The 24356-nt window shown below is 56.3% G+C and overlaps 10 protein-coding genes and 1 non-coding gene across 11 annotated transcripts; 4 read left to right on the forward strand and 7 right to left on the reverse strand.

The window, feature by feature from the left end:
* Positions 1-214: 214 nt before the first annotated feature.
* Positions 215-2189, reverse strand: C8Q71DRAFT_738670 (uncharacterized protein). Its single transcript, XM_047922667.1, has 4 exons — positions 1932-2189; positions 1809-1870; positions 501-1729; positions 215-446 (listed from the first exon to the last, which is right to left on the reverse strand). The coding sequence occupies exons 2-3, from the start codon at positions 1849-1851 to the stop codon at positions 549-551; spliced, it is 1224 nt and encodes a 407-aa protein (XP_047783054.1). The 5' UTR covers positions 1852-1870; positions 1932-2189; the 3' UTR covers positions 215-446; positions 501-548.
* A 375-nt stretch (positions 2190-2564) lies between these two features.
* Positions 2565-4054, reverse strand: C8Q71DRAFT_347311 (uncharacterized protein). The gene is made up of 3 exons (XM_047917973.1): positions 3777-4054; positions 2841-3724; positions 2565-2772 (listed from the first exon to the last, which is right to left on the reverse strand). The coding sequence occupies exons 1-3, from the start codon at positions 3839-3841 to the stop codon at positions 2738-2740; spliced, it is 984 nt and encodes a 327-aa protein (XP_047783055.1). The 5' UTR covers positions 3842-4054; the 3' UTR covers positions 2565-2737.
* C8Q71DRAFT_347319 (DUF500-domain-containing protein) lies at positions 3777-5468 on the forward strand. Its single transcript, XM_047917974.1, has 4 exons — positions 3777-4308; positions 4358-4423; positions 4479-4811; positions 4875-5468. Exons 1-4 carry the CDS (start codon positions 4137-4139, stop codon positions 5144-5146), a joined length of 843 nt encoding a protein of 280 aa, XP_047783056.1. The 5' UTR covers positions 3777-4136; the 3' UTR covers positions 5147-5468.
* Positions 5448-7658, reverse strand: C8Q71DRAFT_854114 (Phosphodiest-domain-containing protein; the record flags this gene model as incomplete). The annotated part of the gene is made up of 13 exons (XM_047927009.1): positions 5448-5735; positions 5806-6041; positions 6098-6284; positions 6338-6399; positions 6448-6532; positions 6591-6648; positions 6699-6748; positions 6804-6890; positions 6945-6984; positions 7033-7050; positions 7111-7124; positions 7178-7268; positions 7318-7658. The coding sequence occupies 13 exons, from the start codon at positions 7656-7658 to the stop codon at positions 5448-5450; spliced, it is 1557 nt and encodes a 518-aa protein (XP_047783057.1).
* A 291-nt stretch (positions 7659-7949) lies between these two features.
* C8Q71DRAFT_t26 lies at positions 7950-8059 on the reverse strand. Its single transcript has one exon. It is a non-coding gene; the product is annotated as a tRNA-Lys (tRNA).
* Positions 8060-8326: 267 nt separating this feature from the next.
* C8Q71DRAFT_794625 (dienelactone hydrolase) lies at positions 8327-9445 on the reverse strand (the record flags this gene model as incomplete). Its single annotated transcript, XM_047925549.1, has 3 exons — positions 8327-8835; positions 8930-9052; positions 9382-9445. The coding sequence occupies 3 exons, from the start codon at positions 9443-9445 to the stop codon at positions 8327-8329; spliced, it is 696 nt and encodes a 231-aa protein (XP_047783058.1).
* A 299-nt stretch (positions 9446-9744) lies between these two features.
* C8Q71DRAFT_854116 (cytochrome P450 monooxygenase) lies at positions 9745-12293 on the forward strand (the record flags this gene model as incomplete). Its single annotated transcript, XM_047927010.1, has 15 exons — positions 9745-10060; positions 10113-10183; positions 10234-10300; positions 10364-10436; positions 10498-10854; positions 10912-11072; positions 11127-11182; positions 11235-11391; positions 11449-11488; positions 11541-11615; positions 11671-11734; positions 11781-11862; positions 11926-11951; positions 12016-12195; positions 12249-12293. The coding sequence occupies 15 exons, from the start codon at positions 9745-9747 to the stop codon at positions 12291-12293; spliced, it is 1770 nt and encodes a 589-aa protein (XP_047783059.1).
* A 261-nt stretch (positions 12294-12554) lies between these two features.
* Positions 12555-14641, reverse strand: C8Q71DRAFT_738699 (uncharacterized protein). The gene is made up of 10 exons (XM_047922668.1): positions 14297-14641; positions 14144-14234; positions 13957-14088; positions 13865-13899; positions 13753-13809; positions 13620-13702; positions 13459-13559; positions 13223-13396; positions 13084-13170; positions 12555-13017 (listed from the first exon to the last, which is right to left on the reverse strand). The coding sequence occupies exons 1-10, from the start codon at positions 14518-14520 to the stop codon at positions 12721-12723; spliced, it is 1281 nt and encodes a 426-aa protein (XP_047783060.1). The 5' UTR covers positions 14521-14641; the 3' UTR covers positions 12555-12720.
* Positions 14642-17081: 2440 nt separating this feature from the next.
* On the forward strand, positions 17082-18050 carry C8Q71DRAFT_347515 (uncharacterized protein). The gene has a single exon (XM_047917975.1). The coding sequence runs from the start codon at positions 17319-17321 to the stop codon at positions 17952-17954; it is 636 nt and encodes a 211-aa protein (XP_047783061.1). The 5' UTR covers positions 17082-17318; the 3' UTR covers positions 17955-18050.
* A 994-nt stretch (positions 18051-19044) lies between these two features.
* On the forward strand, positions 19045-21366 carry C8Q71DRAFT_700260 (uncharacterized protein; the record flags this gene model as incomplete). Its single annotated transcript, XM_047920110.1, has 5 exons — positions 19045-20497; positions 20550-20671; positions 20721-20843; positions 20898-21113; positions 21169-21366. The coding sequence occupies 5 exons, from the start codon at positions 19045-19047 to the stop codon at positions 21364-21366; spliced, it is 2112 nt and encodes a 703-aa protein (XP_047783062.1).
* A 592-nt stretch (positions 21367-21958) lies between these two features.
* Positions 21959-24139, reverse strand: C8Q71DRAFT_700007 (SSrecog-domain-containing protein; the record flags this gene model as incomplete). Its single annotated transcript, XM_047920099.1, has 7 exons — positions 21959-22332; positions 22389-22936; positions 22991-23094; positions 23146-23630; positions 23689-23794; positions 23847-24022; positions 24088-24139. The coding sequence occupies 7 exons, from the start codon at positions 24137-24139 to the stop codon at positions 21959-21961; spliced, it is 1845 nt and encodes a 614-aa protein (XP_047783063.1).
* Positions 24140-24356: the final 217 nt, after the last annotated feature.

A 24356-nucleotide genomic window follows, 5' to 3' on the forward strand; every position in this document is an offset into this window, starting at 1 on the left:
TCTCAGGGGTGAGACAATTCTGAATAAAATCCAAAATCGGCTCGAGCTTCACGTAGACATATGAACCTCGTGCGTACGCTCTCAGCAGCCTTCCAGTCAAGGCAGGGATGAGACAAGTTACAGCTATCGTCACATGAAGAGAGCAAGCGCTCCTGTGAACATAAGTATGTGCTTCAGGTTAGCGTGCGGGTTCACTTGTCGACGTCTGTCGTGTATAGGTCGTCCATACCATCATGTAACATGATGGGCAGCCCAACATAATGAGATTCAGTACACAGGTCACTACGACACAGTGGCGCAACACGTGATGAACCTGGCGCGCCGGTTATACGCAGTGCTTGGGTTACATATATAGGTGAATATCCGCGGTGTGTTCTGAGCGAAGGTAACAACTGAAACTGCGGGGCTCTACCAGGCCTCTCCATGATACAGAGTTGGTCCAGGAGCTATGTAACCAGAGTGAGCAGCCGGAGTGGACGTGGCCGATCACGAGCACATACCCAGCATGTCAATATCTCCCTATCAATTCACCACTCTAGTGGCTCATCCTATGTGTGGGGGTCCAGCAAAGGGTAGTACCAACCCTGGCCTCCGGTGCCTTTATCTTCATCATAAGTCCCTCCGCAAAGCAGGCGCCTCCGGCAGTCGCACAGCGCGAGTTCGGTTGAGAAGCGCAAGCGCTGCGAATGTGCGTGGAGACCAGGACATCGTTGCAGGAGGTAGTCCGCAGTCATCCGCCGCACTTGACGTGCTGCGTGCACAGCGAAGCTTTGCGCATCGGAGAAGACTATGACGACGAGAGGCAGATCGTCCAGGATACGAGCGACTTCGTAGGCCAGAGGGCCCCCGGGATCTGCCCAGGGATTAATTGACGCATGATCCCACGTATTGGGAGAAGCACAGCCAACGTCGATGGTTAGGCAAGTCAGAGAGGTGTGTAGCGCGCTGATGCACGAGAGGGGGGAGGCTAGAGCATTGCCCCACCCGATGTCGGGGGCGTCGAAGCTTGGTATGCAGATTACCATCCGCTGCAAATTCGGGTTATGCGAGAAGTCGAACAGATTATGGATCCCCGAGAGAGCGCGTGGAATATGGAGCATGATGGAGCTCAGTGAGGTGCCTGCCGAGCGCAAGATTGCTGGGAGGGATGGTAGCAGCTGGCCAGCTGTGATGACGAGGTCCTGTACGTGTGGCAACGAAATATTTGACGTCTGTGGTAGTAATGCTGCACGGAGCCGTTTCACGGCGTTACGATTAGTCGCAATGACCACCGATAAGGTCGTGAGGTTAGGGAAGCAACGCAAAGTCCGTTCAAGACACGCGGTTGACAAGCCCTGATGTTGCATCGATTTCATTACGAAAAGTGCGACGACACTGGGCAGCTGGAAATCTTGAGATACGGCCGTCATAGGATCTTCAAGTTGTTTGTCGTCCATGCAGTAGAGGTTCAAATGCCGCAGATTCGTGAAGACTGATAGACAAGGGAGCTCCGCTATTTTGCAGAACATCCGAAGCACGCGGACGTTTGCAGCAATGCCCGGGAAGTCACGGAGGGATCGCGTTCTAGATGCGCTATGAATGGCCAGGGACCACCAGAGGTGCGAGCGAGCAGTCTGCAACCATGCTCTACACGTCAAGACACAGGCCTTCAGTGTGTCACGGTCTATGTGAAGATGATTGATGATGTGGTCCCATAGTTCCTGAGGAAGCAGCCAGAGACCATTCTGGACTGAGAGGGAGACAGAGCCAAATGAGCGTGAATGTCGTATCGAGCGTGTCTGTGAGATGTAAAGCCGGTCGATACGTACTGGCGGAGGAAGAATCGCACACTGTGGCGCTCACGACTTGCATTCTGTAGTACCCCCGGCCTCTGAAACACATACAGTACGTTGGCTTCCATAATCCAGGGCGGGCACTGAGTTGCTACGCACATTAAACGGGATTGACTCCCAGCGAATGAGAGCGCGTTCAAGTTGACCTGGCAGTTTTACTACGGTTTCGAGGGAGAGGAAACGGTAGCTGGCCGTCGGATGTCGATGATGACTGCGTTGTCGACTATGGTCCTCGTTGGTAGCCAAGTCTGGAACGTCCCAAAGTACTGTTTCTAGTCGAGCTCCTGCGGCCTGCAGTGTGGCGCATCAGATAAGCGCTCGTTTACCGGATCTGGCACTGCTCGAGGATGCAAAACTCATGGAAGCGAAGTGTTCAACTTGAACAACCGACCTCTTACACAGTTACAGTACCTCACATTTTTGTCCGTCTGTCACGGATTTCGACTTCCTTCGCGCGTAGTACCATGACAGAAAGTCCAATTTTTGGAATTAGCTGGACGAACGATCCGGACATCCGAGTCATCGTCAGTATACATCCGAGTCATGAGCAGGCCGAATGAGAGTGCAAGTACAGCTTGAACAAATCAGGAACGAGATAGCAAGCACGAGGCTATTGTTTCGAAGTCACTGCTAGATAATACATATACGTTGTGTCACATACAGAGCCAATTAGAGCGAGTGGGTTAGGAAAGGGACAAAGGACTCGCGGGTAGAAATCATCCATGTCAAGAGGAGCGAAGACGTATCAAGCGTCGAGGAGCGGCAATGATTCCGCTGATTCGAGGGCGACGGGCTGATCTCCACTGGTCCACTCTGAAAACTGGATTCGCAGGCGTTCGGAATGAGCGACGGGATTGGGCGAAGCGAGGGCACTGGCGAAAGTACGTCGTACCGACTTGAAGGGTTCACGGAACCCGTTGACGCGGAAAACCAGGACGAGCTGTGGCAGGTCGCTCAGAACACGTTCTAGTTCGCGCACAAGCAGCCCTTGGTGCCGCTCATACAGACCCAAGTTAGCCACTAAGCCCAGACTCGGGCCGATGTGTAACATGACGTGGTTCAGGGAAGCGTGGAAGGCGGACACTTGTCTCAGCGCATGAGCCCATGGGTCTCCCCACTGGTCGCGTTCGTCGTATGTGAACCGCAGGTGTAGCGAGGAAAGGCAGGGATTCCGTGATAGGTCGAAAATCTCCGACATCCTCCAGCTGTCCACACGATCCCGATCGGCAAAATCCCACTTGTCACGTTTCGCTAGCACAGTGGAGAGCTCCAGGTGCTCTAGGGAAACCGCGGAGTGGAGTATCGACGGTAGTTGTTTGTTGAACGATGGGTCATTGATCACCAGCTTGCGCAGACGCAGCAACGGCGCAGTCATGTCGCGATGCGGTTTGCGCAAGATGTAGGAGTATGAATCGATGGTGAGGTCGGATATGTTTGGAAAACAGAACAGCAAGCTGTCTGTATACGACAACGACAAGTCTGGCCGTTCAGCCTTGAGATCCAGTGCAGTGACCGAAGGCAGCCTGACGCCCCAGTCTGGAGTAGGGTCGCCCCTTTTGTCGGCCTGGTCTCCTTGATCCATCGAAAACGTCACAGTGAGCTTGAGCCGTTGCAGATTTACCAAGATGGCGAGGCGTGCGATCTTAAGGCCCTGAACGCCTATATCGAGCTCACGGATGAGCTGGGCGAGATCTGGGGTGGAAATAAGGAGGGATAGTAGTGCAGGGTACGTCCGGCTCTTGTGCACAGACAGCGACCTCCAGAGAAATTTCCGAGATGTCGGACGCCAGGTTCTGCATGTCGCAACGCAGGCCCTGAGTGTGCGTTTATCATCGCTGTACGAGTCGAGGATTTTGTCCCACAGTTCTTGCGGGAAGATGTGCAAGGCATGCCTGCCTGTGCATAAAGGTCAACAGTCAATCTAGTGGGTGCGTCTAGTTCTACGTACCGTGATGTAGATCGCCTGGAGAGATAGTAGTGGTTGGGACCACTGGGTCGGGCGGAGTCATCTCGAAACCACGCAATCGCGTATGCACCTGTGCAGCACAACAATGCGGTCTGCTTCCCGGGCCTTCAGAGCAACTCCCTAGCGCGCAGGCGTCGCCCGAAAGGGACCAGTAGAGTGTCCAGTCGTCGGTCGAAATTTGAGCTGGCGTTGGCAGCGTTGAGCGCGGCCGATACGATCGTGTCAAGTATCACGTGCATCGAGGGCCCGCGTAGCGCGCCGAGCAATACAGACGATGCGCGGCGCCAGTTGAAGTCATCAGCATACCCTCACATACCCCTCTATTCTCTCCCAAGTAAATGTCCATGTTCGACAGAATCAAGCAGGGCGCACAGAAGGCCAGCAGGCAGGCCACCCTTCTCGCGCAGCAGGGCGGCAGCAAGATCGCGAGCGAGTCCGCGCAGTTCGTGCATGGCTTCAGTCTCCCCGGAGAGGCAGACAAGGCGGCCAAAACACTAGCCAGCTTCCTTGGTGCGTAGACCACTTACCGATGGCATATTGCATTACTCATCGCGTGCAGCTAACCCAGAACACCCCGAGTCCGCACTCAACTCCATTCCCAAGGCCGTATTGCAGCGCGCGCGAGGTGACTAGTCCCCAACTTCACCGTCACGATATCTCAGACTCCCTCACCACCGCAGGCCTCGCCGTATTCTCTGTCATCAAGGCCGGGTTTGTCTTCTCCGGAAAGGCCGGCTCAGGCATCGTCATCGCACGCCTCCCCGACGGCTCCTGGTCCGCGCCCTCCTGCATCGCCACCGGCGGCGTCGGCTGGGGCCTCCAGATCGGCGCCGACCTCACCGAGTTCGTCATCGTGCTCAACGGTGAGGACGCCGTCCGAGCGTTCTCGATTGGCGGCAACGTCACGATCGGAGGCAACGTGAGTGCCACCGCGGGCCCCATTGGCACAGGCGCGGCCGTCCAGGCGACGCTCGCGCACCCCGCCCCCATGTTCTCGTACTCAAAGTCCAAGGGTGCGTCTCGGTCTCCGAATGCGATATATGACAGCTCGCGGACTGAATAGGACGTGTACACAGGACTGTTCGCTGGCCTGTCGCTGGAGGGCACCGTACTTATCGAGCGCAAGGACGCGAACCGCGAATTCTACGGGTCGCCAGTCTCCGCATCTGACATCCTGAGTGGCCGTGTGCCCCCGCCCGAAGTCGCGTCCAAGCTGTATGAGGTCATCGAAGCGGCGGAGGGTATTGATGAGAGCGGCCTCCCCGATAACGCCTACGTGCCCACCGCAACTGGTGACCACATGAACGTCCAGGGTGGAGGGACCGTGTTTGATGCGGAAGGGCACTAAGGTTTACGTGTTGATCGACGGGAAGGTTGTGTACTATATTGCCGCTCACGCTACGTTGGTTATCCCTATCCACGATGTTCAAATTCACTTTGCTGTACTGTAGGTGCCACCTCGATGCTTAATGTTACGCTTTCTCGTTTCATCTCCCTCCACATCACCGTAGCCAAAGGATCCATTACGCGAATACGCGAATACCAGAATGTATATCTATGACATGTAACGAAGCCATCTAGATGAAGTGTCCATCCTTTCCAGCCTCACGCCCAGCCCTACGCATCTAGCCATTACACAGGCCCAGTACCTAGAAGAACTGGTCCCAGAACTCCTCCGTCCCGTTATTGGGCGCCGCAAAGGCCTCGATGCCGAGCAACTTGATCGCGAGGTTGTAAATGTTGACGTTCTCGAATGTGTCCATGACGTACGTGTCGTCGGACGTCGAGTGCCAGCCCTTGTTCGGCCGCGAGAGGGCGCGCGGGAGGACGCGCGCCTGCTGACGGTCGTGCTCGATCGCCTTCACCACGGCGGAGAAGGGTCCGTGTGCGACGAAAATAGCGTGCATCGCAGCCTCGTCGTTGTCATAGCCGTGGTTCTGTGCGCGCTCGAGGGTTAGTTAACCATTACTTCCGGCGTTAGTAAGGGTTTCTATGACGGCGACGCACCCCTTTGCTCATCCCCGAGCCATTCTCGATGTGGTTCGTCAGCGCGTACCCCATCTCCGGGACGACGTAGATCGGCGCGATGCGGTAGTTGTCCGCGAAGTGCCAGCGCTCAGGCATGGTGTCGTGCGTGTACACGTGGAACCTGCCGCCGCTTGCTTCTGACGCGTTGAGGAGGACGCGGAGGTACTTGTCAGTGTCTGCCTCAGGCTTGAAGCGCAAGCCCATGGATGGCCAGCCTGTATGCAGTCCATGGTCAAAACGGATCAGTCAGCGGGTTCGGGAAAGCTCATACCGTCTTCATGGTCGATCATTCCGAAGCCGTCGCCGAGGATATCGTCGATGTAGATCCATTCTGGATCGCTAGTGTCTGTCATCCCGTGGTCACTCACGAAGACAACGTCGAAGATGTCGGTGAGATTGCGAGCCTCCAGAGCGTCATGCAGGTCCCGCGCAAAAACATCTACCTCATGGAGCACTTTCTATAAAGGGGATCAGTAGGTGTGCAGCGGTACCCTGATCATGGACAACTGACGTTCACGAGCTCAGACGCAGGTCCGGCAAGGTGGCCGGCTTGGTCAAGCGACGGCTCATACGCTGCATGGTGTCATCTCCCAGCTTTGAACAAGGCCAAGACGAACGTACCCATGATGAACTGAGGTCGCTCGTCCAGCGGCAGGTCTATCCAAGCTGTGATCTGGTCAAGCTTCTCTTTCAGCGGGACCTTGTCCTGTGAAATTTCAGCAAGTGAGCGAGAAGCCCAACACATGGATGCTTGATTGACCTACCTTCCAAGGGACGAAGTAACTAGGAGAGAAGCCCGTCATCGTAGTAGGCGGTCCAGGCCTAGGGTAGTGTATGAGCACAGACATGCAAGTACAATCGTATGTACGGACCACATGAGGTTGGCAGTGACGATTCCTGCACGTTGGGCAGTCTCCCACATCTGCAAAAGTAATAGGTCGTGAGTGACTACACACAGTGAGGTTCGCAAGACGTACCGGCTCTCCTAGCCACCAGTGAGACGCCCGCGAGGCGGCTGCACTGTTGTAGTGGAATTCCACGCCGGTTGCGGGATCCCAGAAATTCTATAGAGCATCAGACGTGGGCCTCTCTGAACGATGGCTGTCCAGAACACGTACATTTCCGATAATGCCGTGCGACTCAGCGTATAGACCTGTCCTACGGCGAATCAGATGAGAGGTTATGCGCGCCCTACTAGGAGCTTACATCAAAGCCCAATGATTCCTGGCGGTGCACCGGCATCAGTCCCACATCTCCAGTGCTGCTGAATGTACGGCTACTTACGGGAATGTCAGAGTCTGGTATCATGTTACTGTCAACAACATTGCTTGCATCGATCCTTCAGGCTTACCGGAAAGATAGGTTTCATCGACTTTGCACGCAGCCCCTTCTTGCTAATGGCTAGCAGATGTGGTGTCAAGCCCCGATCCAGGTAATCCGCCCTAGTGTTACGTAAGCATTGACCAGAAACAAGAGTTCACGGCGACATACCGCAACCCGTCAATGGACACGATGAGCGCACTCTTCTTGAAATAGTGCGTGCCATTGCTCCGGAGAAGTCTATGGTCGAAGTCTGGTTGAGGTTTCGGGCGAGGCTTCAGGGCGTGAAGCAGTGGTCGTCCGAAGAGTGCACCAAGGATAATGACAATGAGTCCGACACCCACACCTACGACGAGCTTGCGAGATGGAGCAGGACGGGAATACACGACTTCGTCATCAAACGTCCTCTCGCCGTCAGAGAGAAGCCTCGTGCGCTCCTCGTCATTGGTGCCCAGTTCTTGCTGCAACGAGCGACGAGGAGACACAGCCTCCAAGTTGTCGCTCTTCTGCATGGTGGACAGCGCAGAACTATCGATACGATGTACCCAGAGTGTCGATGTTGGCTGAGACGAGACACTGGCAGCCAGAGTGAGTACGCTCGAGCCTGAGGACTGCGCGTGCGCGAGTAGTTAAGCCACCATGGTCGCTGAACGGTGCCGGTGAATCGGTGCCGCCGCTTACATAAGCTGATGTCCCGCTTCACCAGATCTGTTCCAGATCCCTGGGCCCCGGCAATTGTCAGGCTCAACTGCCTACCCAAAAGTGAGAAAAAGACACACCGGGAGTGCCGGAGGTAGCTCATTAGCCCACCGCGAGGGTCGAACTCGCAGCCTTCAGATTGCACCGCCTATGGAACGAATCCATCCGTATGGGGATAAGAGTCTGACGCTCTATCCGATTGAGCTAGGCGGGCTATGCACGTGTTGCCACCTTACCAAATATGGGAATAAGGCGCGCCTTCTCATGCTCGCTGATCCCGAAGCTATAGCCTGCTATAGCATGTCTTACTATGTCTTACATATCTGCTCTCAACTCGATCTGGTTTCACCGGGAATCGTACAACCTGGATGTAGGCCCACAACTCAACCAAGACATCGCATTGTAAGTACCGCTCCAGGTCGTTGCTTGCTGAAACATCGCCAGTGGCAATCTCGGGCAGGTAACATCATCGAGTAGAGCTTCATACGACGAGATGCCTCTCGAACCAAGTCATGACCTGCTCTCTCGCTTTCTCCCTCGCCACCTTCTTATCGGTATCTGCTATATTCGCTCTTATCGCCCACCCATGCTGTACGCCCTTGTATACCACCACCACCACCTCCACTCCTTTCGCTTTCAGGATCTTCTCCGTCTCGGCTGCCGTCTCAGCACCATAGTGGTGGTCTGTCTCTGCTACAGCGAAGCTAATGGGTTTGTTTATCTCCTGAAGCTCCTGTGGGAACGTGACGCGCGACGGGTGACATGCGACTGTCGCGTCAAACTGGCTGTTCATGGTGAGCGCGAAGCGTCCGCCCCAGCAGAACCCCACGAAGCCTATCTTGGAGTTCGGCTTCGTCTCGTGTAGGTGCGCGAGGAGCCTACCAATCTTCGCCTCCTGTGAGGCTTTGCCGTTGCGCAAGAGGAACGGCACGAAGACGGAGAGCGACAGCAGCTTCGCCCCGAACCGAAGGAGCGATGCGGATTCGTTGACTGGTGAGCGACCACATTGGAATCTCGTAACCTGTGCACAGCCAATGAGCTTGGTCTTTAGTCAACGCCAGCGAGCAGAGATGTGGCTGCCTACCGTCAAAGAGATCCGGTATAAGGACTAGAAAGCCGTGTGATGCGTACTCATCTGCGAAGAGTCGCGAGTTTACGAACTTCCACCCGAAAATGTCAACTCCATATATAATGGTACGGTCCGACGCTTCAGTCGGGAGGATGGTAGAGGAAGTGAGTCCTGTTTTTATACCGCTAAGTCGCCGGTCTCTGAGCAGTGATATGTACCATCACCCGGTTGACATTCCCCTAACGTCGCCTGATACCCTGCCGCGTAGTCAGTGCGGCGGATTCGTTGTTGTCATATGGACTAGGTCAACGGGGTTGTTCGCGGCGAGACACGCCAGTGCCGAAGGGATGACGAGGACAGGCGGAAGATTGGAGGTTAGCCAGTGGTAAGTTCTCAGTCCGCGAAACTCGGGCTACTCGGCGTATAACGTAGGTCTTCTAAGCGCCTATACTAAGTATCATATGTACTTAGTGCCAAAACAACAGGAGGGGCACGCGCCGTGCCCCTGCAATTGGGGTTGCGAATGACCATTCGATATGTTCTGTCAGAGCGATTTCATGGACTCACTGCTATCATGGGCGCTCCGGGCCTGTACTCACGTCTCATTTACCGGTACGTGAATCAACTGTTGATCAGTGTCGCTTCCTACTAGACATTCCCGTATTGCGCAGACGAAACACCCACCCATTCCCTGTCACCCCGTCGGCATTGTATGGGTGATATGTTCCGTGATGTCAAACGATCGTACTAAGCGGCCTGCGCCCATGATGGTCATATCATATATAACGTCTCAAAGCTTAAGTTGTCCTCATCTTCGAAGGCCCTTCAACATGCTATTACTCACTCCCGGGCTCCGTCTAATCCTTCGACTTCTTTCTAGCCTCGTAATTCCTGCTGTCTGTATTTATGGTGCTGCGCAGCTAGCTGAAAGTGGCTTTGACTACAATGTGCCGAGCTGGGCGCTCCTATCCGCGTGGATTGCGTACCCGCTGTTAACGAACTTTCTGCGCTCAATCATCACATGGGTGCAGGAAGAACGCGACATTCGTCGCCTTGGCGCAGTCCGGATTCCAGACTTGAAAGGGCGGCTCCCAGGGAACCTCGATGTCGTACCGCAGCTGGGGACAGGAGATGATATGTATTTGTGTATGAGTATTGTCTGAACACGTTTGGCGTTGTCCTCACAGTTCTTCCATAGTTGATTGGATTGAGACGTTGCAGGGGAAGCATGGCATCATCTTCAACACGAAGCTCCTAGGACATAACAAGGTGCGTTCACGAGTCTTCGATATGGCCGAGATACTCATTTACGGAGGTAGATCTTCACCTCGGACCCGAACCACATCAAGAGCATCCTGGCTACAGACTTTAACGTCTGGGAGAAAGGTGCGCGTGCCGCAGGCTGACCAGAGGTGTCAATGCTCATGGCATACGCCGAACCCTGGTCAGGGTACCAGTTCAGAGAAGACATGGCCTCCGTGCTCGGATCCGGTGTCTTCAACGCTGACGGTGATGTCTGGAAGTAAGTCTGCCGTACGCGCTAGGTATTGCGCCGAGCGACTCCGCAGCTCATTTGCGTCCAGGTTCCACCGCTCTATGACGCGACCATTCTTCGCTCGAGACCGCATCACCGACTTCGAGATCTTCGCGCGCCACGCGGACGAAGCCGTCGCCGTCATCCGCGCGCGACAGGGCAACCCGATCGATTTTCAAGACGTCTTGCAGCGCTTCACTCTCGACTCCGCCACGGAGTTCTTGCTGGGCAAATGCGTCCATTCTCTGCACGCCCTGCTGCCAGCGACGTACGGAAAGCGGGAGATGATGTCGCTTACAGCGGAGGCATTCGGGCCGGCCCTCAATCGCGTACAGGAACGGCTCTCGTTCAGGAGAAGGATGGCGGCGATGTGGCCTCTCTTTGAGGTCTTGGCGGATAAGACCAAGTTAGCAGTGAGCTCCAGCGTGCATCCGCGGTCACTGAGTTGAGTTTTGTCCCACAGGAAGGACATGACGATGATCGGCGAGTTCCTTAGCCCAATCATCCAGGCTGCATTGGACAGGAAGAAGAGTCACGAACAGGCTAAAGGAGAAGGAGACGTGGAAGGGAATTCCAGCAACACCTATCATGTTCTCTTGGACCAGTTGTTGGACGTGTCCGACGGTAAGTTTTCTGACCCTGTGGGCGATAACAATTCTTACATGCACTTATCCAAAGACCCTAAGCTCATTGCGGATGAAGTCCTGAACATCCTGATTGCAGGCCGTGATACTGTGCGTTCCGCGTGTATTTTCCTTGCATACACCAATGTTCACAACCTCTCAGACCTCCACAACACTCCCATACCTTGTATATCTCCTTGCCTTGCATCCTCACGTGTTGAGTCGCCTTCGGGAAGAGGTTCTCAATCGTGTCGGCCCGTCTCGCTACCCGGACTTCGAGGACATGCGTGAGATGAAGTACATGCGTGCGGTCATCAACGGTACGTGCCTTCCATACATCGACTCTCGATCCTAGGGATCTCACCTTGCATTACCAGAGACGATGCGCCTCTTCCCTGCTGTCCCTGCAAACATTAGGTACGCTCACCTGGAGAGATGCTTCCATCAATACTTAGTACATATCACACAGGTCGAACATACGGGCAACGACCTTACCATCCACTGTCCCCGGAGGCAAACCGTATTACGTTCCCGCGAACAGCGAGTACGTGTACTGCTTGTCCGGGCGAGCATGGAAGCTGATGGTGCCATCAATGTAGAGTCGCATACTTCGTAATGACTATGCAGAGGAGCAAGGACATATGGGGTCCCGATGCAGACAAGGTACGACATGTCACTGTCAGGTGAGGGCGATATCGAGCGGTCACAGTTCGATCCCAGCAGGTTCCTGGACGAGAGGCTTCATAAGCACGTTCTTTCCAACCCGTTCAACTTCGTTCCCTTCAACGCCGGTAAGCCGCACTTCTCCCTCCACCGTGACCTAATTTTCTGACCTAGTTCACTTCGTACCTCAGGCCCGCGTATCTGCCTAGGACAGCAGGTACGACGCCTTTTTGGCTAGCCGGCCCACCCCGCAGCTGAGGCTAATCCAATGCCCCCCTTAGTTCGCATACAACGAGATGTCCTTCTTCCTCGTCCGCTTCCTGCAAGTCTTCGACCACATGGAGCTCGCCCCCGACGCGCAACCCGCCGAGGCAAAGCCCCCGGCCAGCTGGGCAAGCGCGGGCGGCCGGAAGGCCATCGAGAAACTCATCCCGAAGAGTGCTCTGACCCTGTACGTAAAGGTGAGGACCTGAGCGTACTTCTTTGTATGGTCGCTCATTCCGTTCGTTCGTAGGGTGGGTTATGGATGAGATTCGGCGAGGCTGCGCCGGAAGCTTGAAAGGCCCATATAGCTATTGTACCTTCGAGGAAGGATATGTTTGATGTGCTTGCTACCGTCTCTATGAATCCATTGACTTCTCACCCTTCTTCTCGAGTAATGTAGATCCCACGTTAAGAGAATCCCGAGATGTCTTCCAAAGGCAGTGCCGACGAATTCGGTGCGTATTCTGTTGGCGGCGATAGGCCGGCCTTTGCGCACCCTTCGAGACCCTGTCGATAGGCTGAAGACTGACTCGCCATATTGCGGCATCAGCCAAGCTTCAATGACGCATTGGCAATTGTACAGCGCCACGATGCTATTGAACAATCGAACCAAGGTACCAATACATCCAGCCGAGAGATTCACAAATGGGCCCTCTTACACGACAGCGAGTACAGCTCCCGTCAGCCAGTCGAACAGCAGGCGCGCCAGCTGTCCCTATCCATCAACCCACGACAGACGAGTTGCAGAGCGACATACGATAAACATCCCCACCGCAAGCCGCCCAAAGACAAAGGCCCTCATCACCTCTGGCCACCTGCATCGCAGCGACGGGCGCATCGAAGAGCACGTCGAACAGTCTCGTTTTCTCCGCTGGCGCGTCGTGCCAATCTGAGACGGCTGCGCGGGAGTTGACGGGCTGTGCGGGAAGCCGCTTGCCCGTGCGCAGGGACCAGCCGCGGATGCGCTGGTCTTGGCCGGCAGCGAAGACGAAGTCTTCGGAGGGATCGATAGCGAGACCCTGAGAGAAGTGTAGAGTGAGTTGATAAATGGTTCTGGAAATTATGATCGTGGTTGAGGGACGAACCAGTTTGGTCATGCACGCGTTGACGTGACCCGACAACCTCAGTAGAGGGTCTGAGTCACGCAGAAAACGGATATCGTGCGTCTCGAGCTGTCACGCAGGATGTTAGCAACATGAGAGACGCAATAATTTTGCCACCTACGTCGCCCCGTATTGTGCCCACTAGCAATGCATTTTGGTGGATTAAGCTGAGATGTGTGATGGAATTTGGCGAGCGCCAGAATCTGTGGTTCAGAATGGTACAATGCTCCTTCTTGGGCACACGTGTGTCAAAGCGCTGCACAAAACCGCTTCGGGAGCCCACATATATGAGGTGCTGTGATCCCAGATGTCAAGCGTCAGTACAGGCCAAACGGGTCAATTTTCACGAAAACTGACTCTATCCATAGCTATTCCTAACACGTCGCTGCCAGTGTAGAAGTCTAGCAGTCCTGTATGAACTTCCAAGTCGGGGACAACCACGCAACGCCCGCCGGCACCTGGCATGGTCAAACAATTAGCCTGATGAGGAGCAGACGGTTCGTTGGTCAGACTCATACCCAACGCCATTGTCCGATCCTCTAGGGCAGCGGTTGAGACATCGTGACACATGACCTCCGGCATGCTCAGAATTGTCCACCGTCTATTGTAGGCCCAGTCAGCGGTTGACCTATGGGCCAGGGGAGAACGTACTCTACGGGCGCAATGTCACGTATGAATATTTTACAAGGCCATCCAAACGACGTCGCCCTATTGAGATTCGGTCAATTACATAGCTAGATCGCCGTTCCTCATTCGGACTTACACGCGTCGCGTTCCCCACGAGCAGATCGCGGAAACCTAATGAACGTGAGATCATGGGAACATCGCGGAAGAAAACCACAAGCCAAGACGTACAGATGAGCCGATATTAAGCTCTACATGGCTCTTCGGGGGGCGGTCTGGATCGGCATTGCGTATCGAGTACAGCCACCCTGAGCTATCGCCCAAAGTCACGGAGCGGCGTTCGGGATCATAGCTCGATGCATCCTATACAGATTACGGTGAGATTCGGACTGGCCCGCGGGATGTGAGCATGCCCTACCTCTGCGCAGATGGAGGTGATGTGCCCGGCGCTGACGACAGGGTACGCTGCGCCGCCGCATGTGAGCGACAAACTTGACGCAAAAATATCACTGAAATGAACGACGATCTTCAGCGGGTTATTCATCGAGTCCAGCCATTGCGTGAGGCCTACTGCAATGCGCTTCGCCTGCGTGAGCTGCTCCCGTAGGAGGTCCGGAGCTTCTGGAGTGCAGAAAATGTAGGAATCCCCCCTTCGATGCGCCTTCGCTTTCGGGAAGGCTCGTCCCCTTGGGTCTCCTCAGGGACGTGTAGCATGGGTAACTTTGGTTTCATAGAATTCGGGAAGTATCGCTTCTTTTCTTCATCCCAATAGTATCCAAGCAACTCTTTCGGCATCTCTTGAGCAGGAAGGGTTCAAGGTTGTGAGTCAGTGGCAGAGAGGGTGCTGCAAGCGTATAGCAGCTGGCTTGCGCGAAGTTGGACGGACAGGGCGTGCGAAGTCCGTAATGATTGTGGCCTCCCAGTGAATTACGTCAGACGTTAGCCGAGCGTTGATTCTGTAAACGGCAACTCGTCCGCCACGTGGCTCACAAACCGTCCGCGACCCGAGGAGCGCGTTCTTTCTGGACGGCGCTAGGGTACCCCGGTCCAGGCCCTGGGCGGGTAATCCGTCCTGGCGCATCTCTGAACTCCAGTGCGAGGCGCTCAAATCGCGCAGAAATGTCTGTCTCGGAGCGCGGGGCGTGATTTGCACCCTCGAAATGAATGAACGGCCATGCCGCCGTGCCATATGCACAGATGGATACTACGATTGCGATGTGCTAGAAGGTCCCCTGGGTATACTAGTCGAGGCTTACAGCAGGATTGACCCGGAAAGCGAGCACAGAAATGGCGAATATTCACTGCCTGACGGTGTACTGGCAATTGACCTCGTGTGCTCCAATCCCAACAGGCGACAGGCGAGTACTCGTTTGGTTGGCGAACATGGCGAGACGTTTCCCTGGCCTTGATATCATATGTCCGCAATAAAAGCGAGCTGATCCCTTGATAATACAAAGCTGGACGTGAATGGGACAATGCATAACGGCACCTCTAATTGTTGCAACGGTAGGCAACGCCGATACCTAGGATAATCCCCATGTCGATGACCGGTGCGCTTCTATTTAGCGTCTCGACTTCGTTCAAGAAACCAAGCCAAGCAATAGTATACGTACACGAAGCCTTGACGAAGCCTGCAGCTCTTGTCATTTCGAGTCCGCAAGACGCTGTCGGAGCGGCGGAACTCAGGACTTCCAGGTGCACGTACAGCACCCGGTGTCTTCCGCGAGCTTAACTAGCTTCTAGCTTCATTTCGCAGGAAACGCTCCATAGCCGATTAGTACATAGAGACCTCGCTCCGAACGCACCTCACGAAAAGCCGGGTGATGGGAACTCGGGTCCCATGAGGTTGGTCAGGCCTGAGAGTCGTGCGACGTGATCCCGGGGGCAACCAGGTCCTCCCCGCGGCCGACCCGTAAGTACGCCGACGAGACGGCGCTGCCAGAAGCTTATCAGCGCTCCGGCCAGAATGAGCACCTAGGGCCCAGAGACACTTTATCCGCATCTATACAGAGGAACGCACTGTACTGTACCTTGAGACGCATCGTATTGCCGATGCGACGATACAGTGACGTCGAGCAGAGTTCAGCTCAGCTGTTCGCGAAGTCGCGCAAGAACGGGCAGTCTGAGAACCGCGACGGCCGTACAGTTATGTCGTTCAATTGTGCGACTGTCGACATACAGCAGCAGCTGACGTACGTCCTCCAAGGCGCGCCGCGCATGCTTCGCGGCCAACGGCAAGCGTCCGATTGCTGCAGTGTAAGGTTTTCGTAATTGACCGACGACGCGACTAATCACCGAGGCCAGCGCTGCGACGGTGAGCGCATGCAAGCCCTTTGGGATATCATCCGTACGTACTCACCGGAGTCCGTGCTGCCTGATTGATGATGCAGCCTGGATACGCGCTCGAGGAGCTATGCATGCTAAACGTCGAATCAGGCATGGTCGTGCGCGTGCGCCCTCGGTCGTCGACGTCGGTCGTCGTATACGGTGACGAGGAGGGCGGGGACCGCCGGGATAATGCTCAGCCCCTATAGACTGCGTCAACAGCAGCCGGGGGGACGAGGGGCCTGGACCAGTCCGGGAAAAGGTGGGATGTACTTAATCCACTTTTCGGGGTATGTAGCTCTGTAGGCGCTTTGAATTTGTAAAACCGACCCGACAATGTCAGTCACACATTACGAGGAGGCAGTGGTCGCTCTCACGAGAGACTGTTGCTGACTTGTCTCCAAGAGACGGCAGATGTGGATGGGCATCGTCGACGCTGTTGCCTGCAGTCGCCGAGTGGGCGTTGTGTACACTGATTGGCGGGCGACGGGGCGCGGGGAGGCTGTGACTGGTGTGACGGTCACGGTTTTATGGCAGGCGGAGGGTCGTGCATGTCTGACTCGCTCGCCCACCGGGAGCCCCGGACTCGCCCCTCAATCTGCCAATCTGCAAAATAATCTTGGCCCTGATCTGCTCACGTATTTGGATAGGAATAATTGGACGGCCATATGTATGCAACAGCTCCAGCTCGCGCCGTGAGACCCTCGCTCGCGCAACTCTGCGATTCCCGCCCGCAAGACGACGACCTTGTCCTCAGAAACCCCGCGACCGCCACCGCGCTAGTCACCGCCTTTGTCGCGTCGCAGGGCCCGCTGCTCGTCGAAGGAATTCTCAGGCTCTACTTGGTGTACTTGAGGAACATCCTTGAGGGAGAACGCTCCTTCCCGCATCCAGAGCGCGCGACGGATGGCCCCGTCCAGGTAAGCACCTTACCATTCCCCCGTTACGTACCTGCTGGTGGCACAAAACGCCCGTGATGCGCGTGGCTTTCGTATTTAGGGACGAAGTCCTCCGCGTCTCGGACGCCCGCCCAGGCGTGTTGCTGCACACACACCACGCCGGCGTTAACGTGTTTTGCACGCGCCATGCTTCTTCTCTTACCTGTATGATGAGCATGCACAGCGTCCTGACGCGACCTTCTTCTACCCCAGCTCTTCCACCTCCCCGCGCACTCCTCCAAGAATACACCGTCGCGTCTCTATAGCATAGCACTCGCGCCACCCCTCACCGTCGCGTCTCAGTCTACCTGCGTACCCTCTCATACCAGCATGCCAAGGAAACGTCGCTCTCTACAGTCTCTGTTCTCCTCGCCTAGCGCGTTCCTGCAGGCTCCGCTCCCTGACTGTCCGTCGACACCTAGTAGTTCCCGGGCGAGCTCCCGGGCGCGCTCCAACTCGGCTGCCACCACCGACACCTATGCCTCATCGTCATCGTCATGCGTTAGCAGCATCTCTTCGCTACTCGACCTTCCGCTTCTCGATCTACCCGCCACTCCCCCGCGGTACTCGCCCCCTCCCGATCTGCTCGACGATGACCCCTTCGCGAACCTGTCACCAGCGCCTTCTGTGCGGCGTTCGCGTCCGCCATCACTCGTGTTGACGGGGATCGACGCGCGAACGATCGCTGACGACACGCGTTCGCTCCCTCCGAGGTCGCCACTCGCGGCGGATGACGCGTCGTCCACCACTGGTTCTCTTGTTTCTTTGCCTGATGTGTTTTCTGCGCCACCCGTGACGCCCACGAAGTCGCGTTCAAGGTTCCGTATACCACGACCAAAGTCTTCGAACGGTCCTGCTTATACCAGGCCTGCGTTCCCACCTAGGCCATCGTTACCCTCACTCAGTACGCTTGCGCGGTCACATGTACCCCTTCCCAAGGTGAGTAAATGTGGCGAAGAGAGGTAAGCATAATCGACTGAGCCGTTCATTAACTCAGGTACGCAAGGGACGGGTGGGAGCCCAGTTGCCTGCAGAGCCGTGGAATGAGAGCGAAGGCGAGCATTCTTCCCCAAAGTCTCCGTCTACTTCTCCGGAGGGTCGCAGGCGTAATAGACACCTCAGGCGTCCCACGGCCCTGTGCACCATCCGAGACTCGCGTATGATCATGGATGGTCAGCCGTGGTATGTCAGAGATGGGTCGCCCGTGCACGGAAACGTCGTGCTGGTCCAGGATACCATTGGCGACGCGCAGTCTGCGCACTCCAACATGGACGAGGATTCGTTGATACCGCCTCTGTTGCGATCGCACACTGATCCGTTCCCACGTCGCCTTGACTCCCCGCCGTCATCGATCCCCTCGCTGTGTCCCTCTTCTCCCACTTCTTCATTTTCGTCCGCCGATCACTCCATTCAGCTTGACACTCCACACGCGGACACCTTCCCCCCCATCGACACGCGCCACACACGCTACTTCAACAGCGAGCTCGTCGCCTCGCTTGACTACGACTACGCCGACGCGCTCTCGCAGCTCTCGGGGCCGCCTTCTCCGGAGGCACACATCCTCGACTACCTATCCTCGGCATCTGCCGAGGCAGCCGACTTCTTCAAGCCCGGTACTTCTGCGGACACTGTCCGCACGCTCACCATCGAGGCAAACGCACGCCCCATATCCGACGAGCCCGAGGTGCCCCTTTCTCCAGACTCCTCCACCTCCGAGTTCTCCACCGAGACAAGCACAAGCAGCGGTGGCCTCTCGCGTTGTTCGTCGCGCTCCGCGTCCACCGACTACGGGGAAGAGCTTCCGCCGGCTGACAGCCCCCGACAGCGCCTGCGCGTGTCTGCGTTCGGCATCCCTTGGCCGTCCTTTGGGAAGAACAGCCATACGCCAACGCTCTCGTGTTACACCGAATATAAACTGTTCGACATCGACCCGTCTGCAGCTGCAACTGCCGACGACGTTACTGAGCGGATATCCCAACCGCACAGCGCGCGCTCATCGTATTACTACAACGACTCGGACACGGAGTACTCAGAACCTGTCGACGGCGAGGACAGCATGCATCGTGGAGCTTCGTTCGGAGGGTCTGGTAGCTCTGGCTACAACGGCTACAGCAACGGACGGTCGAATGGAAGTGCGGGTGGCAGTGGTTATGGCGGCTCGAGCAGTGGATTTGGTGGCCATGGCGGTGCGGGCGGTGGACGTCGGGGCAACGGTGATGGTTATCGCCGGCCACCAGGGCCTCTCGTCACTTCATCAGAGTCCGAAACCTCTGAGGAAGAGGAGTCGAGCTCGGACGAAGACGACTACCGGACCGCGCGGACAGCAACGTCTCGCGGCTCACGAGGGTCGCAAGACGACGACGTTCCACTTGCCCAGCAGATCCCGACAGCTCTCACAGCCCAGCGCACGATCCGGCGACAAGTCCGCGATGAGATGAGCCAGCGGCGACGAGACAGGCAGCAGACGATCCGGCGAGAGCGGGACGAGACGATCCGCGACGAGCGTAGGACGCTCAGAGCACAGTCGCCCAACGCCGTGCACGAGGCGCTCGCGCGGACAGCGTCAGCCAAGGCGAAGGCGGCAGTCGCCGCAGCCGCTGAGCCCTCGAGTGGCCGAACTCTATCGGGCACGACGCGCGGGCACCCACAGGCGGCGCCCGTTGGGCGTCCGCGCACGAAGACGCTCCCCGGGAATGTCGGCTCTCCGATTTCGATCGGCGACCTCACCAAGAAGCTGCTCGGCGTCCAGGCGAGCGGCGTCCTGCCCTCGGTGGTCGGCAAGGTGCGCCGCCCTTCAGTAGAAAAGTCCCCCGCGGGTAAGGCGCAATCGAGAGATGCAAGTCTTACGCGTGGCGCGGAGCGGTCTTTCTCGCTGCAGAGGCAGCCTACTCGCACCTCCAAGGCCGACCAAGATGATGGCCGCGGGAGGCCTCTGCGCCCGATGCGCTCGTTCCATCGCCCGAACGCCGTCCCTCCCGCTGATGCGCTCCGAGGACCCCCTCTTCCCATGAGCATTGGGAGCCCAGTCCGCGTTGCGTTCTCTAACAAGCCTCAGGAGCCGTTACCCCCGGTGTCCGTCGCGCCGTCTGTTCCACTTCTGCCGGAAGAACATCGTGCCCTAGAGCGCGCAAAGTCCTGCAGACAGGCCTCTCGCAGACCCAGTGTAGAACCAGACCGGCCGCGCATGCCCTCGCTTGAGCGGGAAACTGTGTCAGCAGGTCCCCGGGGCCGCAAAATGTCGGTCAATGGCCTAGGCACACCATCTCACGCTGTCTCCGTTCCATTCGCCCCAGCAGCTACGGTCAAAACCCCCTCCCAGGTGAAGCCGCAGCAGCTATGGCAGCAACGGATCCACGTCGGCACCATGCAGCAGTATGTGGTCGTCGAGATTAGCCCTACGACCAGTGCGGGAGAGATCCTGCAGCTCGTCGACGCGCAGGGCGCATTGGCAGGCGGTGCCGGTGAGGGCGGCTATATGCTGTGGGAGGTCGCTCAGGACTTCGGCATGGGTACGTGTTCTCAATGAGTCTGATTGTCACTTCACTCATGGCTTCGATGCAGAACGCCCCATCCGCAGTTTCGAGCTACTGGCTGACATCTGCAATGCCTGGCACTCGGACAAGATGCTCCTCAACTTCCTGGTCATTAAGAGGACGCTGCTGTCGTCGCTTCTCAGCCGTTCCGTCAGTCATTTCCGTGTAATAACTCTACTAGCCGCTGACAACCACGCAGAACCTGCCACGCAGCTCTCCCATGCACAGCGGATATATCCAGTACGAGTACAAGCGTGGCAAGTGGCAGAAGCGGTGGATGGAACTCCGCGAGCATAGCTTGTGGTTGTCGAAGCGCGAGGGTGTAAGTGCTTCAGTGCCTGGCACTCGTATGTCACGTTGCTGATACCCTTTGCAGGGGAAAGACTCCGTGTTCCTGTGCTCGCTGAACAACTTCGACGCCTTCTACATGATCCGTCCGTATAAGGGTGCCAGCACGAAGGGGTACTCCTGGGCCGTGAAGTCCACGGATAGTCTGACGTTCTTCGAGAACACGGCAGACTACGTGCACGTCTTCCACTCTAACACTGAGTCCGAAGGCAAGGCCTGGGTAGAGAAAATCCTTCTCGCTCGCGTAAGTTGTTCTATCTCCTGGTCTCGGACGACAAGCTCACCTATCGTCTTTCCAGTCGTACGTCCTCTACCAGGAGCGCAACATCATCTCTACGTCAGCCGGATCAGCATTGACACGGACGACCACCCGTGCTGGGCAAAGACCCGCACAACCACTCGTCAACGTCGGTGCGCCCAAGGCAGAGGGTCCTGTACCAGCTGTTCCTGTCGGATTCGAGCCTGGATCTCTGCTGGCCAAGCGCCTACCGGCGTAATGTACACATTCCTGTCGTTTTTATCGTCTTTGTATGCGGAGCTAGACACCGCTGTAGAGTCATTCCCTTTCACCTTGTAGATATTTATTCGTCAGTCGTCGTACAATACTACGCTCCTTGTATCACTTTCACTCTCTGTATCGCATTCTTACAACATTTGTCGTACACTAAACAGCGGAAAATAGTAAATCGCAATGTCTTCCAGGTTCCTCCCCTTGTCCATTTGTCAGTGACTGGCCGACAAAGCAAGTGACCCAATCGCTCAGGCATATGCATCACGGCAGACATCCTGTGGCGTCGCACAGGATCTCCGACGCATGCTCTACGAGGCTCGGCAGGTTCCTTACGAGGAGGCCAGTTTACTGCCACTCAGAAATCGGAGGCATCTCCCGCTCGTAGTAAACTGAACTTGCTTGTGAAGAGACATAACGCAAGCCTCTCCATGAATGCACGATCACCCGGCTGTCGATGTGAAAGCATCCCATCAGCGGCTGGTTTAAGAATGCAGAACGAGATACGATACAATTGAAGAGAAGATGTAACAACACGCAGAGCAATCGCAAACACGACAATGCACAACCCACCCCACCCCCTAATCCGATTTCTTGATCTTCTTCCTCGCCGGGCCCTCCTCACCGCCATCCTGCTTTGCCTTGGGCTTGGGCTTGGGCTTGGGTTTGGGCTTGGCCGGGGGCTCCTCGTCAACGTCCATCGCATCGTCAGATTTCTTGGGTTTTGGCTTTGGTCGCGGGGCGGCTTTCTTTGGCTTGCTATCGTCCTCCGCGTCGCTCTCGTCGGCCTTGTCCTTTGCGGGGGCTTTCTTCTTGGCGGCCTTGCCCTTGCCCTTGCCCTTCTTGATGAAGTCGCGGTCGCCGCTCGCGTCTGATGCAGTCTGTGCGCCCTCGTCGTCTGATGACGCCTCTGTTGGTGACCCAGAGTCCGAGTCTGACACATGGAAGTCCTCGTCTGGAAGCACAAGGGGTCAGTTATGCAGGAAACGTCAGTGACTGCGCGGAGCTCACCATCTTCGCTATCCTCCTCGTCGTTAATCCCCCGAGGCTTCGGCACCTCCTCGCCGCTGCTCGCCACACTCTGCATCTCCTCGTCCTCGTCGTCCACACCCGCCATGATGAGCTCGCCCTCCATCATCTCGTTCTTCACCTTCACCTTCTTCTCCTTGAGGTATGCCTCCGTGCCCTCATGCTCCTCCTTGTTGATCGAGGTGAAGGTGTACTCCGGCCCACTCTTCGTCACGATCTTCACGTCGAACGTCCGTGCGGCGGTGGCGCCGAGCCCCGCACCGAGCCGCGAGAAGACGACTTGGTGGATGTCCGAGAGCTCAACAAGCGTCGGCTGTTTGGAGACGAAGAAAACGTATTTCTCGAGCAGGAACAGGTCGCCTTGCACGGCCTTGAGGTTGGCTTTGATGCCTGGGTGACCGGCATGGCTGGTGAAGCTGCCCGCTCCTATGATCTTCTTTTTGGAGAGGGCGCGGAAGACGCCTGACACGACCTCGAAGGTTGGGTCTTCGTAGTTTTTCTTGAGGCGATCATACTGGGCAACTTCCTCTCTGTGCAATTGTGTTCAGTATATAGTGCTTCACGAGCGGTCAAGTGTGGCGTACTCTGACATGTTGAGCTCAGCGGTAATCTCCTCTTCCCTGCTGAACTGCATGACCAGATATTGATATCTCGTCTGACCTTGCCGAATCGGAGTGCTGAGGCCCAGCTACAAGGTGGACATTAATGAAGCATAAGTCATAGAAGTTATGCGGCTTACAATGAAGAGTACGTGTTGATCGTCCTTGGGTAGGAGGAATAGTCTCGAAATACTGTTGTACATGATCTTGTAGTCATATGTCTTACCACGCAACCGCAGGAAGTCAGGGAACATATCGACATCGTACCGACCTCTGGGCGTGAGGACGAGCACTTCCTCGAAGCTGAGAATGATATCGCCAGCAACCTGGCCTATCTCCGCCTTCTCCTTGATCGCGTCGTGGAAGGCCTGCGCAGCGCTGACCTCCTCTTCGTCATCCGACTTTTGTGAGCCCGCGTCGGAGCCGCGGTCGCGGTTCACAGTTCCGGGCACGTAGAAGCGAATCTCGACCATCTCATCTGGTGCACCTTTCGACTTTTTGCTCCCTGATGGTGTGGTGAACTCAAGGGACACTTCCGTTCGACCAGCGATGTTTGAGTTGGCGACCTCTGAGAGTGGCAGCTCGAAGGAGGCCTTGTTTGAGACGAGGAAAGCGAGGTCCTCGCCTGCATAGGGCGACGTGGAATCAGATATGCCTGTGATGCGCTGATACTGCCTGCTCACCCTGGAAGTCTGTGACGCCCCAATTCCATCCCTTGAACGAAACCTCCTTCGTCTCAAGAGTGACGCTGAAGTGTTGTTTCAAGAGTTGTGAGAGTTTGTCGTGGTCCTAGAATCAGGTCAACCCCCATTGATCACAGACAGTACGGGAAGTCGCGCACCTCGCGCCCAAAACCATCGAATATCTCCCGCGACCTATCCTTCAACCCCACCCTCAGCTGGTAATTACGCGCCACTCTGAGCCATTGCGCCCACTTGATGTCTGCTGAAGATATCGCGACCATTTTATCGCTGTCCACGCCTTTCCACGCCATTCCGCTCGCGGCGATACGGAACTCTGTTATAAATCGCACCCGCGCCGTGCTCAACATACGAGAGCGCGTCAAAAGCTAGGACACTCACTTCCGAGCTCGGGAGACAGTCCATGGAATATCGCGTCAAATTGTGTTGTCATGTTGGATCTTCGCTACGCGGATGCAGCGGCAGGGTGAAGGTGAAGTTGGAGGAGCGGAGGGAAGAGCGTACGGCGCGTGTGGCCAATCGAGTGGCTGGGTGGGACGCGTTGCGGAGTCTGAAAGCGCGCTGTGCACGCGTCTGAGCGCGATGCGGTCGCGTATTCGTCTTTCTTCCTGCCCGCTCTTGTTCCGTCTGTTCAAGGTGTTGTGGAGTGC

The sequence above is a fragment of the Rhodofomes roseus genome, assembly GCF_022264815.1.
Source record: "Rhodofomes roseus strain CIRM-BRFM 1785 chromosome Unknown C8Q71scaffold_3, whole genome shotgun sequence".
Taxonomy (NCBI): domain Eukaryota; kingdom Fungi; phylum Basidiomycota; class Agaricomycetes; order Polyporales; family Fomitopsidaceae; genus Rhodofomes; species Rhodofomes roseus.